Genomic DNA, 16,423 nt, shown 5'->3' with positions numbered 1-16,423 from the left:
CCGATAGAGTAAACAATGCGGGTTTTCAACAGTCTTTTGTCTAATGTTTCTTCTTCTAAAGAAATAATTATTGGTCATATGGATATTACCACGACGTTGCTACGGTGGTTCGATCGTCGATGGTTGGCTAAGGAATAAGCAAGCACAGATGTTCGTTCCCAATGTTTCTGTTTCTGTTTCTTGATGACAAAGATGCGTATTTCGGAGCAAATTATAATTACCATGGCATAAGTGAACAGTGCACCGTTTTCGACAAACATACCCATACATTCGATCCCCCGTCCTCCGTACCCCATCGAAGAGCCTTGTTTGTTATAAGCTCTGATCGTCACGATCATGCAACGCAACAAGCCCCCCCTGATAAAGGGAAATGGAGACCCGACGGGAAGTGGAAGTAAAAGTGCGGGCAGCCTCACTTCGAACGCTACCTCAGTACTGTTGTATGGCCAGTGCACTCGGACTTTGTTAGTTAGCAATCTATTCCATCTCCGGCAACCTTGTCTTTGAGAGCTGGATCTAGATTCTAGACCACAGGGTTGGTTACCTTAGGGTAGTAGTAAGATTCCTCTAGCAACAAGACTTTTATGCTATCATGTTGTTTAGCTATAAAACACTCGTTGTTCTGTTGGATACAGTGACACAAGTGATGCAGAGTGCCTTTCTTTTTCCGATAGACTAAGCTTCCGATAAAGCAGAAACCGAAAAAGAAATGTTTAGAGAACAGGGCGTATAACTCACGAATCATAACCAAGATAAACAGCCTTTTTGTACCAATTGTTTCTGTCTCAGTTAGGCTGTCCTGTCTGTTCCCTTCCCTTGCATGGCTTTAGCGGTGGGACAACTCAACAACCAACCGTCTGCCCCGCCGATCTCGTGTTGCTGTAGCAACTTCGACCTTTCTCAGCTTTGTGACGCCAGACGCTCGAGCTCCGCGGCTGTCCTACCGCTTTTTTGACAGGCGTAGCTTCAAACTACCTACCAACCTCCATTACTTTACTTTTTTCTTCAAACCGTTTCTTACGTTCTTCATTTTTCATATTATCAGAGCGTTGCATCTCGAGACTGAATTGACTACAGTCTTGACTTGTGGTAAATTTAATTTCCGCGTTTCGTGGTAATTCTTTTTACTGCTCTCTGCACCTACCGCCCTCCTCCTCCTCCACCTCCACTATCCATCTATTGCGGGACATCGTCTTGGTCCATCTTTCGTCACTTGTTTTTGGTGTTTCGACAACCTACATACCTAATCTCGACAAGATTGTGTTTGATATGTGTCTGTTTACAGTTCGATAAATCCTACGACGCGTCTCGAATTGTTCGAGTCCAAATCTTCCTACTTTGGACCTTGTTTAGTCTCTGCTCGAATTGTCCCGGATTGCACACATATCACAATGCCACCCGCAGCACCACCGCTCCCTTCGCGATTCCCATGTTGGTGTAGAGCTGTATACTCATGGGGTGGAGAGGTTTGTTTAATGCCATTGAAGTCCGTCATTGGGCGCTAACAAATATAACCAGTCAAAACGAGATCTGGGATTCATCGAAGGAGATTTAATAGAATGTCTCAATGCCGGTGATGGCTCATGGTGGGTGGGCAGACTATACCGTGATCGACGAACAGTTGGATCCTTCCCCTCCAACTTTGTTGAACTTCTACCTTCTCAATTCCGTCCGACGACCAAATCTGTTCCTACCCCAGCCTCGAACAATGCGAGCAGTGCGCCTTCAAAATCGAGAACCTTCCGAAAGCCTTTTGAAGCATACGCCAAGGCTCCTCACTACACCAGTGCTAAACAGCCCGAGGTCTTCAAAGAGACACCGAAACCCAAGGAACGACAAAACTCAGGTGCCTCATTCGCACCTAGCCCCCATGAGAATGAACGAGGACCATCGCCTGCCCCGCCGAGACACGATCACCGAGCTCCCTCACCGGCGCCTTCTCATCACTATGGCTCACGGGCTCCGTCTCCAGCACCGCCTATGCACAGTTACCAATCGAGAGCGCCTTCGCCATCACCCATGAACAGCTATCAGTCAAGGGCTCCCTCACCGGCACCACCAATGCATAATTATCAATCGAGAGGTCCTTCACCGGCACCACCAATGCACAATTATCAATCCAGAGGCCCTTCACCGGCACCACCAATGCACAATTATCAATCCAGAGGCCCTTCACCGGCACCGCCTATGCATAACTACCAATCCAGAGGACCCTCACCAGCACCTCCTCATCACAACTACGGCGGGAGAGGGCCTTCTCCTGCTCCACCAATGCACCATGGACATAGCTATGCTGGTAGAGGACCATCACCTGCGCCTTCTTTCAACAATCGTGCAATGGTACCCTATCGAGGAGGACAACAAAGAGGTGGTGACTCTCCACCACCCCCTCCCCCGCCTCCTCACAGGCAAATAGCGAGAGGTGGATCAATCGATTTGCATAGGAGCTCTTTTGATATCTCACGCCATGGATCTAATGCTTCATTCAATCCCTTGTCGCCCTCAAGACAAAACTCCAATAACTCTTCCCGGCCGCCACAACCACCCAACCCACCTAAAGCACATCTAAGGCATGGGTCTTTCGACGACAGGTCTTATACGCCGTACACACCAGGCACTTCTACTCCCGTCCCACCGTCCCCTGCAGGAGGCATGACGCCCTCGCCTCTAAGAGAGGCTATGGATGGTGTTATGGAACAATTGGACGTTTTGGGTGGCGGTCTCAACCGGGCAGCGCAGCCATCACCGGCACCTGCTGCCGATCCTTGGTCTCCAGAATCTTTCGACATGCTGTCTCACGGGTCAAATAGGAGAATACCAGATCGAACCAGGCCTAAAAGCTCTATGGGTATTGCACCACAGGACGAAGGCTATGAGACATGGAGCGGCGAGTCTTCCCAAAACGGCGGACGAGACGACAAACTCAGCAGCTATGTTGATCGCATGGAGAAGCGCTTCCAGCACATGCACCGCCAAAACTCGAGAGCGAGCGAGCAAGATGATGATCAGCCACCTCCTCCGCCCCCTAAAAATGTGCCGTTCGAGCGACCTAAGTCATCCATGAGCCGCTCTGGTGAGCCTGAACGTAAGCTGCGGGCTCGCAAGTCAGCTTATGAGATTGGAAGAGGAGTTGCACGTACACTCACAACCAAAACCACCTCGACCAATTCCTCGTCAGGTAAAGAGAGCAATATCAGCGCATCAACTCAAAGCACTTCTAGGACATTGTGGAGTGGAACGTCGGCAGGTGCTTTCAGTACTACTAGTGCTGGAAGCCTTGCTCGTCTAGGCAATCGTGGACGTGCTCAAAGTGCTATTGGCGCGAGAGACCTGGAGATTGATAGACCTGATTCACCTTTCACGGGAATCACTTACCACAGCAGCCATGCTAGTGACTCTCCAGCTCAGCAACAACGACCCCAAACTCAAGTCGGATTCCACGAGGATCCCTCCTTGGAATTGGGAGGTTTAGTGCAACCAAAGCCCCCAAAGAGAAATATCTTCCGCAAAATTTTCGACACTGCCAAAACGGGCGTTGCAAATAGTCGAGGTGGAGTTGTGGGTGGTGGCATGGACTCCCCCAGATCGCCTTTTGCTCGTTCAATGCCAGCGGGAGCATCGCCTCTGCCTGGCATGGGCAGTACGCCTACCAGCAGAGAGACTGCGACTGAAATGGGTCTCGGTGCTGGTGTTGATTGGGTACAAGTTCGTCGTGACGTGAATCGCTCCAACTCGCTCAGTACAATAGAATTGACTGAGCGTCGCGAACGATGTCAAATGATGGACCACCCCGCCCTGAACCCTGTCGATGAGCTTTACGAGGGCGTTGAGGGAGATGAAGGAGCCGATGGAGAGCCAGTCCCCGAACCCGTCAACTACCAAGCGATTAACTTATCTCAAGTGGACAAGAATTCGCGCTTTATCAGTGGGCTTCCTCCTGCCATCACCGCCATTCAGCTTGCTACTACATACGTGTGTCGACCCTACCGGAGTGACGTACAACGGCTGCGTGCTATCTTCACATGGGTTTCTGAGAAGATTACTTGGGAAGAAGACTTCGAGGGAGAAATCAATACGACACGAGTCATTCAGTCCAAGAGAGCATGCGCTGAAGAGTATGCGGTTCTGGTGATGGAGATGTGTGCTGCCATTGGTATTCACTGTGAGATCGTGCGAGGTTATCTCAAGTCTCCGGGTGAGGTTTCTGAAATCAACATCATGCCTCGCCCCAACCACTGGTGGAACACTGTCTTGATTGACAACGAGTGGCGCATGATCGATTGCTGCGTTGCCAGTCCCTCTTATCCTCGGCGAGGTTTGTATTCAAACGCGACCAATACCGCCGACAGCTGGTGGTTCTTGACGAGACCATTAGAAATTTGCTGGACCCATATCCCCGAGCACCATGAGCAACAGCATATTGTTCCCCCCGTGGCACATGAGACCCTCCTCAACCTACCTTGTGCATGTGCGCCCTTCTTCCGCAATGGATTCGAGATGGTGGATTACAACACTGCCTCGACCAGGATAGAGGATCTGGAGATGGTTCATATCAAGTTCAGTGTCCCATGCGACGTAGAGATTGCTGCTGAGGTTGAAGTCCGGGGCTACTCGCGAGACTCGGATGGAGATGTGTTTGAAAGTGGCGAAATAGTCAAGAAGAGAGCGCTGGCTCAGGCAGAATGGTTCAACGGCATCAAGCGGTACACGGTCAAAGCCCTCCTACCTGGCGATGAAGGTCAAGGAACCTTGAAGATTTACGCAGGCAAGCGTGGACTTATGCACAGCATTAAGGACATTCCACACCCTCTTGCTTTTGCCCTTCCGATCGTTCACACCGGCGAAAACCCGCCTTATGAGTTTGTCACTAGACATCCTACTCCTCATGCGCAGCGACATGATATCTATGTGGTTCAGCCGCAATGCCAGAGACTGGCTCTCAACAACACATTTGTGTTTGCCATTAGGCAACATCCCAGCTCACTGGCAGGTGGATCAGCACTCACGCCGTCATCTAATCCAGGAGCCACCAGTCCTATTCCATTCGTTCGTCCTAGTTCGGCGCTGAGCATGGGTGCGTCAAGTGTTGTTAGTGGCTCGGCCCCAAGCTCAGCTACGGGCACTGTTGCTGGGAAGAAGCCTGCCAAGTTGGCAATTCAAACACCTGGAGGCAAGATTCTCCGTCTTATGAGGAAGGAGGATCGCAAGGGTATTCATGTCGGTGGCAGAAGTCTCTCAGGTAGTGAAACCGCTAGTGACGGTGGAACATGGGAGACAATCATCAAGTGTTCTGAGAAGGGTGTATGGAGAGGCCTTGTGCTTGCAGACCGCACGGCACGATGGTGTGTCTTTGCTGAATGGGTATGTATGGGCTAAACATATGGGAGGTTACGCAATGGGCAGACGACATTGGAGTTTCCGTGCATATCTTGTTTTCTTTTTCTTCTTCTTTTTCTTCTTTCTTTTCTTCTAATACCCAAGGAGGATCTTGCATGCCCTGGCGCTTAGCAGGTATTATAGAGACGAGCGAGCGTGGGCCTTGGATTTGTTTTGACTTGGTCGGGTTGATCTGTTGCATTGGGTTGAAAAGTACGGATACGATAACAAAGACATGGTCCAAAGCTTATCATAAAGTGTAAGATAATAGTTTCCATGTCATGAGCATGAGCAATGACGATAGCGCATGATGGACAAATTTATTTCATAATTTTCCCTACCATCATCATTTTTGATTATCTTTGATTGTGAAGTATAAGAAACTTGAGCTTGATTCTATTAGTAGGTACTTACCTATTTAAACTGAGATCGGACCCTTAGAAGTTGTGTTGGTTGGTTGTTGGAGTTCCGCAATTGCTAGTCTAAATTCACCCAATCACGTTGCTCTGCGACACGACGATTAGGATCCTGTCGCACCGTGTTTCTCATCCTTTCACGATTCAGACTTAACACGATCAAAGTTTCAAACCACGGAAAGTCAGAATTAGACGCACGACGACGAGACGATTTTGGATAGTCGAGCGACAAGGCCGTGGCTGCCTGGACGACGCGACACGAGCCACCGTGAATGGGAAACTCTCAATTCGACTACCGAACGAAGCGGACGATGAAGCGCAATCGCGTTGGTCTGCGCCGAGTGACGATAAAACGACTCGACTGCTGAAAACGATCCGAAAGGTCCAACAATACTGAAAGGAAAGACAGGCCATGAGCTACAGGCCGTACCATGGCCAGGGCCAGGGCCAGCACGGCTCGCAGCAGCAGCAGCCGCTGCCAGTGCCCGGGATGAATCCACCCTCATCGTATCTGCCAGGCGGTTATCAACAGTTTACGAGTCCGCAACAACAGCAGCAACAATACTACTCGATGCCCCAGCAGCAAGGACAGCAGCAACAGCAACAGCAGGCGTACCTTCAGCAGCAGCAGATGGCGCAGTTTGGGGGTATGCAGACGGGTTATCAGGGATATGATGCAACAGGCCAGGCATATGGAAGTCATCAGTTACAGCCAACGGCAGCGCAATATGCTCCCCCAGCGAATGTATGGCAACACCAACAGTCGCCAGGCGGGCAGAATATGATGTATCAGCAGCAGTTCCAGCAGCCACATCACCACCAACAGCAGCAGCAGATGTACCAAAGGCACGTCGCGTCACCGCAGCAATTAGCGCCAGCGACACCTAAGAACCAAGGGTACAGACTTCCTCATCCGCAGGCGCAAGGGCAGCAGCAAAATCACAACCATCAGTATTCACAGCAGCAGCAGCATCTGCCACAGCAACAATACCAGCCCCAGCCCCAGCAACACTCTCATATTCAACAACAGCCCCAAACGGCAGTCCCTACACCTTCGCCCCAGCCTATTCAAAGGCAACTCCCCTCGCCAGTCCAGCCACAAGTGCTACAGGAGACGCAACACAATCAACAGCCCCGCCAAGAGTTTCATCGACAGCCACAGCAAACAGCTGCGCAGCCTGCGCAAAAAGCAATCCAAGAGCCTCCTGCTGAGATCAAAGTCGACACCCAATCCGAGCCCGCGCCATACCAACCTGTTCAGGCTGCGCCGGAGCAGATGCATTATGTGAATTTGCAGGATATTCAGAACCTACCCCAACTCCCCCCTGTCGCGATGGGACAGAAGCAAAGCACCACTGTTCCTACTTCGCAACCTGAACAGGACAGGACTTGGCCTTCTCAAAATGATGCCAGCACCATAAATCCATCTGATATCATGCTGAGTAGCCCCCAAGTTCAACCACTTCCACCACATCAGCCTCAATCTCAACCTCAACCACAGCCACAACTACAGCAGCAGTCTACACCTCAACCGCAACCACCGCAACAACCACCGCAAGCTCAACCACAGATGACCACTCCTCGAATAAAACCCAGCCCGCTTTCTTCCGTCACAAACTCCCCGGCTATCAGCGCTCGCTCTCCGAGTATCACCAAGAAGTCACCGGCGACTACCCCCAAGGCTCGATCCGTAGACACCGTGCATGTCATGGTGGCAGTAGCGGAAGAATGCTTTGAAAAGGCCCGTAGTTCTGTACATGATGTTGCCATGTCTATGAATACTACGCGCATAGAAGAGTACCAAAAGTTGATCTCAACTGGTCTAGCATGTTTAGAGGCGTGTTTGCAAAGTAACAGGTTGTCTCCTCGCCAAGAAGCTAAGATGCGTTTGAGATATGCTACCATTCTACTGGAAGAGACAGAGAATTCGATGGAAGCTGAGACTGCCATTACGAAAGGCATCTCACTTTGCGAAAAGGTGAGCGAGCAAGTCAACTTTTTGACATGGTTTAACTAATTGGTGGTTTAGAATGGCTTGGCCGATCTCAAATACTGTATGCATTATATCAGGCTGAAGCTCTTGTTTCAGCGTAACCACAAGGCTGCTTTGAATGCAGCCGATCGACAGATTGCTGACTGCGAGACGTACGTATATTGCTCACTAATGGCCATGCATTATTGACTGACTTGTCTACAGCTATAAACACCCCCATTGGGTATATGCATTCAGGTTGCTGAAGACCTCCTTCTATATGGAGCTTGGCCAAACAGCTGATGCCAACGCTCTTGAGAACATTCGCTCTATCCAAATGACTGCAAACGCTCGCGGCGACAACGCTCTCTGCGTATTCGCCTCCATTCTTGAAGGGCTCACTCTGTTGAAAGCTTCCAAGGATGGTAACCTCGAAAAAGTCCAGGCGTGCATTGCTCAAGTGGCCAAGTTCCAATTCGATGAGTCGGTTCATATAATGCAGCTCGATATACTTACACTACTTTTGGATCTTGCGTCGAGCATCAATCACTCTAGTCTAGAATTGACTTGCCAGAAACTTAAGACGCTGCAAGATCGTATGGACCGGTGTAGGGATTGGCACAATGTCAAGTCGGACTTTTTGATTCCCATCCGGAAGCAACCTTCTACAGGGCATACCATCAGCAGCGATACAGCTGGTATTGTTCGAAGTGGAGGGGATGCGCCGGTGGACTACTTGGTTATGTCGTTTATGACCAAGATGGAGCTAGCTTCTCTCATGTGAGTTGATAACATTGTGTGCTATATCTGCGATTTCCAACTGACCCGGCGACAGCTTTACCTTTACAGGCTTGGTAAACATGCACAAGTCGACAGCCCATGGCCGTAGGACGGCTGAGTTCTGGCAAGAAGGTGTCAGAGTACTTGATGGCTGTATGTGATATTCGATTATTTTTCTTTTTGCAACTACTAACATTACGCAGGGGATAACACAACAGCTGGGATTCCGTACGGACCCTCCACGTCTTTGCAAGATGCCATGTCGCAACGAGAGTGGCGGTTAGAGGCTCAGACCTATCTTACCGTCCTACTTGGTCTTTACGCAGCTAGTCACTGCCAATGGGACTTGGTGAGGCAAGCCGTTCAGAAACTTGAGGTTCTTATGACACCATCTATTCAAGGTATATTGCGATTACTCACTCTCTATCTATCTGGTGTCTACTGCCAGGCTATCGGGGAATTACACGAGGCTATGAAGGTTTTCCAAAAGCCTGACTTCGACCTGGACCGACGTGGAACCGGTATAAAAGCTGCACATCGCGAACTGGCTATGCTAGCTGGCCTCAACAGACTTTGGATCATGCAGCATCCGAACGAGAGGAACGACCCCGAAACGCTCGATCTGATAGACCGACTATACCCTTTATGCGCCAACCATCATAATGTCGATCTGCGGACAGCTTGGCACAACGTCATGGCCGCCATCGTCACGGAACCTCCTCAACAACTCAACCACCAGAAACAGCACATACAGGCTGCCATGGCAGGATCCAAATCCACTAATAATGTTTTGGGAGCAGCCGTCACGCTCGCCATTATGCGCAGTCGATTGTTCGAGAACGTCATTGGCGAGCAAGCGCTCAAGTCTGCCATGGCAGCAGCGAAACAGGCACAACGCAGCGGCAACGTTCTGTGGCAGAGTGTCGCAGACGGCATGCTTGCTCAGTCGTACGAAGTACAAGGCCATCACCAGCAGGCAGCGCATGAATGGGACAAGGCCACGAGGGAAGCACAAGATGCACTCCCAGGGCCCTAGAGGCAGAAGAGGAGGATGTGATGGTAGAGTATAAATCCGGCGTTCGAGGCAAGGAGTTTGCCCGCTTGTTTAAAAAAAGAGGAATTATTTTTATGTTTTGTATACCAGATTCAAAGGGGTTTATGGAGGCCTGTACGATACCTGACCATAGATGTCCGTGGTCTCATCTTCATGAAAGAGTAAGGAAGGAGTAATTAGATATATGACGATTGTCGTCTTTTAGCCGCAATAACGGCTTCAATCCATGTCTTGGACTCTATCGAGTCTTGAGCTTACTGAGGGAATCTTTTGCATAAATAACACGATGTGATGTTTGTGGAGAGGGCGATCACCGACGGAATCCAGGGGGTGGTTGGAAGCCTGGAGGAGGCATAAAACCAGGTGGAGGAGCTCCAGGAGCAGCACCTGCGCCCGGAGGAGGTGTAGGGAAACCAGGTGGAGGAGCAACTGGGTAACCTTGCGCAGGAGATCCAGATGGTGGTCGGAAGCTTCCAGGATGGAAGTCGGCTGGGTTGGTATATCCAGCCTGTGATTGCGGTGGTCGCGCCGGTAGGCCAGATGGTGCTGGGGGCAGAGGGACAGCACCTCGAGGAGGAGCTCCAGGGGGCGGGGCGCCGGCGTTGTATGGTGAAGGGCCTCGTCCAGGCGGCGCGAAACCACCTGGTACGCCCTGGGGAGGTGCACCGACGGGCATTCTTCCCATGGCTGAGGGATCGAAGCCAGCTGGAGGCGCCGCGGCGGCAGGCGGTGGTTGAAGGAATGCCTGAGGAACAGGTTGCGCCTCGGGAACGATGTTGCGCTTCTTCGCCTCCGCAGCGAGTGCTCGCTCAGCTTGATCACCATGTCTCTCTCCCTTTCCGTCCTTCTTGAAAGCATATTGAACCGAGACCTCCTTGCTCAGAATGTACTGGCCATGCAATGTGTCAATAGCAGCATCACTGCTCTCAAAGTCGGCAAAGCTGACGAAACCGAAACCCTTGCTCGCACCAGACTCCTCCCTCGCGACCTTTGGCAAACTAAGCAACGGACCGAACCGGCTAAACGTGTCGTAGAGGATCTTCTCGTCGACCATGGGATCGAGGTTTCCAATGAACAGCTCGGCGCCAACCTCTGCGGCTCGCTGCTTGTCGGCACTGGCTTTATTTACACGCAGTGATTTTCCGTACAACTTGATGCCGTTCATGACGTTAGCCGCGTACTCGGCGTCGGTGGGCGTGCGGAACTCGACGAAGCCGAAGCCCTGATGCGTCTGCGTGACGCGGTCGCGAGGCATGTGGATGTTGTGGATGGGGCCCATCTGAAGCATGATCTCGTATACCATCGCTGATGTCGCGCGTTCGTCGATGTTGCCTATGTAGACGGTCGCCTCCTTGTCTTGTTCCCTGCGGCATGTGTTAGCTTTGTCGTCGCGTTGCGATGCGATGGGGAATATGGGGAGCTTTACCAGTGTCTATTTTGCGCCATGATGACGAATTTTGAAGAGACGTATGTCTCTTGAAGCTTTATAGTATAAGGAGCAGCAAGAAGATAACAAATTGACTGAATGGCAAGTTGTGATGAAGAGGTGAAGCTAACTGTCACTTTTGCATGGAGCTTCTGGAAATTTTGGCTGAGGTTGGATGAATAGAAAGATACATGCTTAGCGTTGTCGCATAGACTAAGCCACATTAGAGGTGCAGATGGAAAATGAAATTGTGGCGTCGACCGAGGTTCTTCCGCCTGTATCCATCATCCGCGATTCGGAGGTGGAATTTCCAGGCGCCGGGTAGCTTATTCCGAAATTTTTGGGCAGACGTCAACGCTTTGCCTTGGTCCGATTTGCGTTGCGCTTAATAGATCATCAGCCTCGAGCTTCGAAATATCTCGGTCGAGCTACGCCGTGTCATTATTTACTTCTTTTTTCGAGTCAGTTTAATAACAAAACTTTGACATAATTCAATATGTTTGCCCTTTCCGAGGAGTCCAAGGTGCGCTTTAGCTTGACATCAAATGTGTCGATACAGCTTCGCTAATGGATATTACAGGAGCGCATTGCTAAGCTCATTGACGTTTCCCGCGTCGCCATTCACTAGTATGTTGATGTTTACATCATGTTAATTGAGATTGACTAACCATTATTGCAGTGGCTACCTTCCTCTGATCCTCTACCTCGGTACGAATAAGCTCGAATAACGAATGCGCTTGCAACGACAATACTGACTACGTCTATCAGGCTACACCCGCAGCGAGCCCCGACCTTCCGTCATCCGGTATGTCTCGAGCTTCATGATTAATATACGCCTCACCAATGCTAACATACGATTTCCAGCCTTCTCTCTCCCCTCTCCTAAGCGAAGAGCAATTCTATAATGAGACGAAACCAAAACAGTGTACAATATCTTGTAAAGATGCTTTACGACGCGGAAGGAAAGGAACGACTACGACCAGCATTCATGTCATGGCGTTAGGATAAGGAATCAACGACAGCTGGATGAATGCTAGGAGGGGTTTAGTCGAGTCGAGAACTGTACGAATGAAGGGTGTGAAATATCACCGTGTATCATCTTGCAACACTAGGATCAAGGACTAGGAAGCCCAGAATAAAGGGAAACCCACTCTTAATGAAAACTCTTAAATCAATTCTTGTCTTTTCTCTATGAGACCGTGATACTTCAACGGTTGTCGGCTTCAAGCGGCAGATGACTCTGTAGATTTGCGCTGGTGACGTCGAAGTCTCGGCTGGGCTATCCGTACTACTACTACCTTTTTTGAGCTCCGCTGAAATATCAAATAGTTATGTCAACGACAAGTCTCAACTACAACTTCTTCAAGTAACAACCTTACCTTGTGGCACCTCATTGCTTTGATTCGTACTTATAAGATGTGATAGATGAAATTATAACGACATTTTAATTTTTTCCCCCTTCATATGCCCGACTTCAATAATGCGGGACTCTCGCCCGCAACCATCGAGTCTATCGCTGGTCTCAGTGCAGGAACTGTCTCTACGTTGACGGTGCATCCTCTTGATGTAGTCAAGACTCGCATGCAAAGTAGGTCTCTTTTCTATACAGGAAGCGCAGTTATCTAACAATCTTGCAGTCTATCGCAGTACAGCTCCTGGTGCAGTCCGTCCAACGACGGTATCTATCCTTCGTGCCTTGACATCTACCTCTCATCCCATCGCCTCTCTCTACCGCGGTCTTACGCCAAACCTTGTTGGAAACGCTTCTAGTTGGGCCTCTTTCTTTTTCTTCAAGTCGCGCTTTGAGAATGCTGTCGCTGCTTGGCAAGGGCGACCTGATGGACGTCCATCGCCGGGCGATTACTTCGTTGCGAGCGCTCTTGCAGGCGCTTCAACAACGACGTTGACGAACCCTATCTGGGTTCTCAAAGTCCGCATGGTGTCTTCCGATCGCGGGTCTCAGGGCGCTTACCCTTCCATGCTTGCTGGTGCGCGCTCCATTTATCAGACCGAAGGCATCCGGGGTTTCTACCGTGGTCTAGGAATCTCCTTGGTAGGAGTGTCTCACGGTGCTGTGCAGTTTGCTGTCTACGATCCCTTGAAACGATTATATCATACCCGTCGTCGCGAGAAGTACGGCCTTGAAAGAGACCACATGACAACTGAGGCGACGATCGGATTGTCCAGTCTCGCCAAGTTTGTTGCCGGTGCTGTTACGTATCCCTATCAGGTGCTTCGAAGCAGACTGCAGAACTATCAAGCTGATGAGCGGTTTGGACGGGGTATCAGAGGCACTGTGGTTAGAATATGGACCGAGGACGGAATTAGAGGCTTCTATCGTGGATTAGTGCCGGGTGTGGTCAGAGTCATGCCTGCGACGTGGGTGACTTTCTTGGTGTACGAGAACGTCAAGTACTATCTTCCTTACTGGGTTTGAGCGGTACCCGTATGGTCTGGCGTTGGTAATCGAATTATCACGGTTGTGCAATAGACATAGAGAGCTTTCAGTCGTTAAATAGAGGCTCGTAGCCCAATTCGTAAGTCATTTATTCGTCCCACTACACAGCAAGGTAGTGAATCTCCATCAACGCCAGCCCCAAGACTTCTTCCATAGCTTTACTCTCCATGCTTCAGCTTCTCTTTCGCCCCCTTCGCCTCGGTATCCTTCCTCTTCTCCTCACAAATCCCGCATTCGGCAGCTGGAAGATAACAGATGAAGAAGTCGACTCTTGTCGTGCAAGTGCCCGCGGCCGCCTCTGAGCACAGGAGGTTCTACTCGGTGGTGCGGATACGGCGCTGGCATGCCGTGCAGTCGTACTTTATGCATTCGTCGACACACATGATTATAGTATTCTCGGTGTTGTTTGATGAAGTAGTTTGTATGTCGTAGAGGCTAGTATTGAAGCAGGTTTTTGATAGTGTCTTCTTGTATAGAGTGTTGACATAGAAAACTCTCTGTTTGTTTGGTTCTTTTGTTCTTATAGAGGCTGGTTTTCGTGAATCAAAGATAATGAGTTCAGCTTGTTGGCAGCCGTCATCTTCAGTCCCGACTTTCTGTCCTTTCCAGACATGATGCCGTGGAACGGCCACAGGTCGCGGCTGCCAAACGCAGAAGCATGACATATACGTTGTGCCATCTCAGGAAGTGAAGACCCCAAGCCGATTTCTTTACGGTCCTGTATCAGAGATGGACTGAAGTGGTCTTGCGCTGCAGGCTTTACTCGTCGACAACATAGAGATATAAGCATCCTCTTTAAACTCATTTCACAGATAAGAGCATCGGTTTCAAAACGATCTTCATTGTATAATATCTCTTCAATCATTATTCTTTGACTCTGTTGTTGGGATGCGTGAAACACCATTATGTTCGGCGATGGGAACCGAACATTGTTACACTCGAGAAACAGCAGCGAAAAGCAACAGCACTGCGATTCAGAGTTTTGAAAGAATCAAAGTCTATTCCATCTGAAATTCTGCACCACTTTGACTTTGGAAGAATCCTTTGATTCATAAAGTGATGGAGGAGTGCCTTCGTGATGCCCTCATAGCACTGGACATTGGCTAGGTAGGTGACAGAAGAATTGTCCTCTAAGGCTTAGGCTACATAAATAAAGTTGCCTAACCGTCAGCTTAAGCTCACATAAGGTGACCAAATTATTTCGTCTCTTATGCTCTCAGCAGCTAATTCTTCTGACACCCTGACGATTGGGTTACCCTACACAGCTGCATCTTGATAATGGCAGCTTTTGACGTCTAAAGACATGAACACATTTATACCATCTAATGGATTTGTTGATGTGGGAAAACTATTCTCTTCATTATATCTAATATTCTCAAACGCTGCGTCCTCACCACCGGAATACGAAGCAATAGCATAATAACACTCACCACAACGAACACCTTCCTAAGCACTTGCAAACCAGATCCTCAACCCGGAAACTACAATCCTTTGACTGCTCAAGCCACTCAGGTTTCGGTCCCTTAATTCTCGTACCTAGATTTGATGCAAGATCTGGCTAACTTTCAGTCATCCAAGCCCTCAAACTCCCGACGCCCAGTAAAAGTCACACCACAGATTGCGTGAGTGTTTCCGAACTTCTCCGCAGCCACCATCGACTCTCAAGATCAGTCTAACCGTACGAAAAAGAACAGAGAATCTCTATTTGCACCCAGATTTCCTTTTTTGTCCCTGTGAAAACTCTTCACTGCCAGAAGCGGACATGAACATTGCTTCTCGAACCAGGGGCCGAGGCAGCAAAATCAGTTCATCAAGACAATGATAGAAATACTGCGCCGCAACTATCAACTTCCAAAAAAGGTGCTGCATCGATCTTGAGGATGACAAGCATCACGACTCATCACTCAAGATCGATGGCACGGAGATGACAACGTGCCTCGTACCCGTCGGGGTCGGATAGCCATGTGCATTCTCGTTTTCCACCCAATGTTTGATGCCAAAACACAACAGATCGATTCTGAGCTTCTTGATCAGGAATATCTCGCGACTGACGAGGATTGATCATCCAAGAGGCTTAGCTCTCATCAAGGTCCCATTCCATGCGGCAAGAACTATCTTGCGCGCTTTGTGCAAGCGACAAAACCCATGCGTTTCTGATATTTGCCCCGTACTGGAGGTGCTGGTCACTGTTGAGCCGAAGCATTCTGGGACGATAAGTGAAAACCATGCATGTGTTGCTTCACTACTACGTTGAATTTCGATGCATCGCATAGCCCGTCTAAACATCGTCAGTATTGCCTTGCGATACGTAGAGAAAATGTTGCCATGGCAAGCAAGAAGGCCCACCGAACACCTGGAATATTCGCGATTGTTGCCTCAACAGGTATATCAAAAGGGGGATATAGACCGTAAGTCTTGTGATAATGCTGTCGATTGTGACAGGTAAGAGAACTCTATGGGGACTTTCGCATTATCGAGACACTCCATGCGATATCAGGTAGGATTCTCAGAATGGCGTCGTATCGTCTCATAGCCCACGAAAGGAAGAGTTGGAAGACAAAGTCGCATGCAGATGGTTCCCTGTGCCCAAGAATATCTGTCAAATCCCAGAATACTACCAACCTCGGGTTCTGGGACTCGAAAAGGAAGTCAACCCGTTCCAGATACGGCGAATCTTGCGAATTTTACGGGACGAGCCGAAGCACTGGGAGGCAGGCAGGCTTGCAGGCCATCTTCGGTTGATCGCTTGCACCCCCGGATCCCGAATACTTGGGATGACAGAACGCTTTCTCTTGTCCCCTGTTATTTCCCGGTCAGCCCGAGATTCGCAGGAGGACATCTACTCGTATGCTTTGAAGGACTACAGGAAATCCGCCTTCCCTGTTCCCTCCATCTCTAAAGACCTCGAGATGTCTGTCGATGTCGACAACCAGTGCCAAGC

General features: G+C 49.7%; 4 protein-coding genes across 4 annotated transcripts; 3 read left to right on the top strand and 1 right to left on the bottom strand.

The window, feature by feature from the left end:
- Window positions 1-1,391: 1,391 nt before the first annotated feature.
- B0J16DRAFT_265489 (cohesin loading factor-domain-containing protein) lies at window positions 1,392-9,580 on the top strand (the record flags this gene model as incomplete). Its single annotated transcript, XM_046123398.1, has 8 exons — window positions 1,392-1,466; window positions 1,519-1,987; window positions 2,168-5,301; window positions 6,238-7,770; window positions 7,822-7,937; window positions 7,990-8,544; window positions 8,600-8,697; window positions 8,748-9,580. 8 exons carry the CDS (start codon window positions 1,392-1,394, stop codon window positions 9,578-9,580), a joined length of 6,813 nt encoding a protein of 2,270 aa, XP_045984960.1.
- Window positions 9,581-9,908: 328 nt separating this feature from the next.
- Window positions 9,909-11,044, bottom strand: B0J16DRAFT_354928 (uncharacterized protein; the record flags this gene model as incomplete). The annotated part of the gene is made up of 2 exons (XM_046129399.1): window positions 9,909-10,962; window positions 11,025-11,044. The coding sequence occupies 2 exons, from the start codon at window positions 11,042-11,044 to the stop codon at window positions 9,909-9,911; spliced, it is 1,074 nt and encodes a 357-aa protein (XP_045984959.1).
- Window positions 11,045-11,346: 302 nt separating this feature from the next.
- On the top strand, window positions 11,347-12,309 carry B0J16DRAFT_338687 (TOM7 family-domain-containing protein). Its single transcript, XM_046127468.1, has 5 exons — window positions 11,347-11,547; window positions 11,605-11,651; window positions 11,704-11,732; window positions 11,793-11,829; window positions 11,889-12,309. The coding sequence occupies exons 1-5, from the start codon at window positions 11,521-11,523 to the stop codon at window positions 11,908-11,910; spliced, it is 162 nt and encodes a 53-aa protein (XP_045984958.1). The 5' UTR covers window positions 11,347-11,520; the 3' UTR covers window positions 11,911-12,309.
- A 59-nt stretch (window positions 12,310-12,368) lies between these two features.
- On the top strand, window positions 12,369-13,581 carry B0J16DRAFT_302702 (mitochondrial carrier domain-containing protein). Its single transcript, XM_046124646.1, has 2 exons — window positions 12,369-12,612; window positions 12,662-13,581. The coding sequence occupies exons 1-2, from the start codon at window positions 12,489-12,491 to the stop codon at window positions 13,459-13,461; spliced, it is 924 nt and encodes a 307-aa protein (XP_045984957.1). The 5' UTR covers window positions 12,369-12,488; the 3' UTR covers window positions 13,462-13,581.
- Window positions 13,582-16,423: the final 2,842 nt, after the last annotated feature.

Source organism: Fusarium flagelliforme (genome assembly GCF_020744385.1).
Source record: "Fusarium flagelliforme strain FIESC 12 MPI-CAGE-AA-0113 chromosome Unknown B0J16scaffold_3, whole genome shotgun sequence".
Classification (NCBI taxonomy): Eukaryota; Fungi; Ascomycota; class Sordariomycetes; order Hypocreales; family Nectriaceae; genus Fusarium; species Fusarium flagelliforme.
This window is presented reverse-complemented; position numbering and strand designations above follow the sequence as displayed.

Excerpts from the sequence above, each read along its gene's own strand:
- B0J16DRAFT_302702 (XM_046124646.1), top strand. The coding sequence starts at position 12,489 with ATGCCCGACTTCAATAATGCGGGACTCTCGCCCGCAACCATCGAGTCT. Across the intron at positions 12,613-12,661 it reads AGTCAAGACTCGCATGCAAA|TCTATCGCAGTACAGCTCCT; the intron begins GTAGGTCTCTTT and ends ACAATCTTGCAG.
- B0J16DRAFT_338687 (XM_046127468.1), top strand. The coding sequence starts at position 11,521 with ATGTTTGCCCTTTCCGAGGAGTCCAAG. Across the intron at positions 11,548-11,604 it reads CCCTTTCCGAGGAGTCCAAG|GAGCGCATTGCTAAGCTCAT; the intron begins GTGCGCTTTAGC and ends TGGATATTACAG. Across the intron at positions 11,733-11,792 it reads TCCTCTGATCCTCTACCTCG|GCTACACCCGCAGCGAGCCC; the intron begins GTACGAATAAGC and ends TACGTCTATCAG.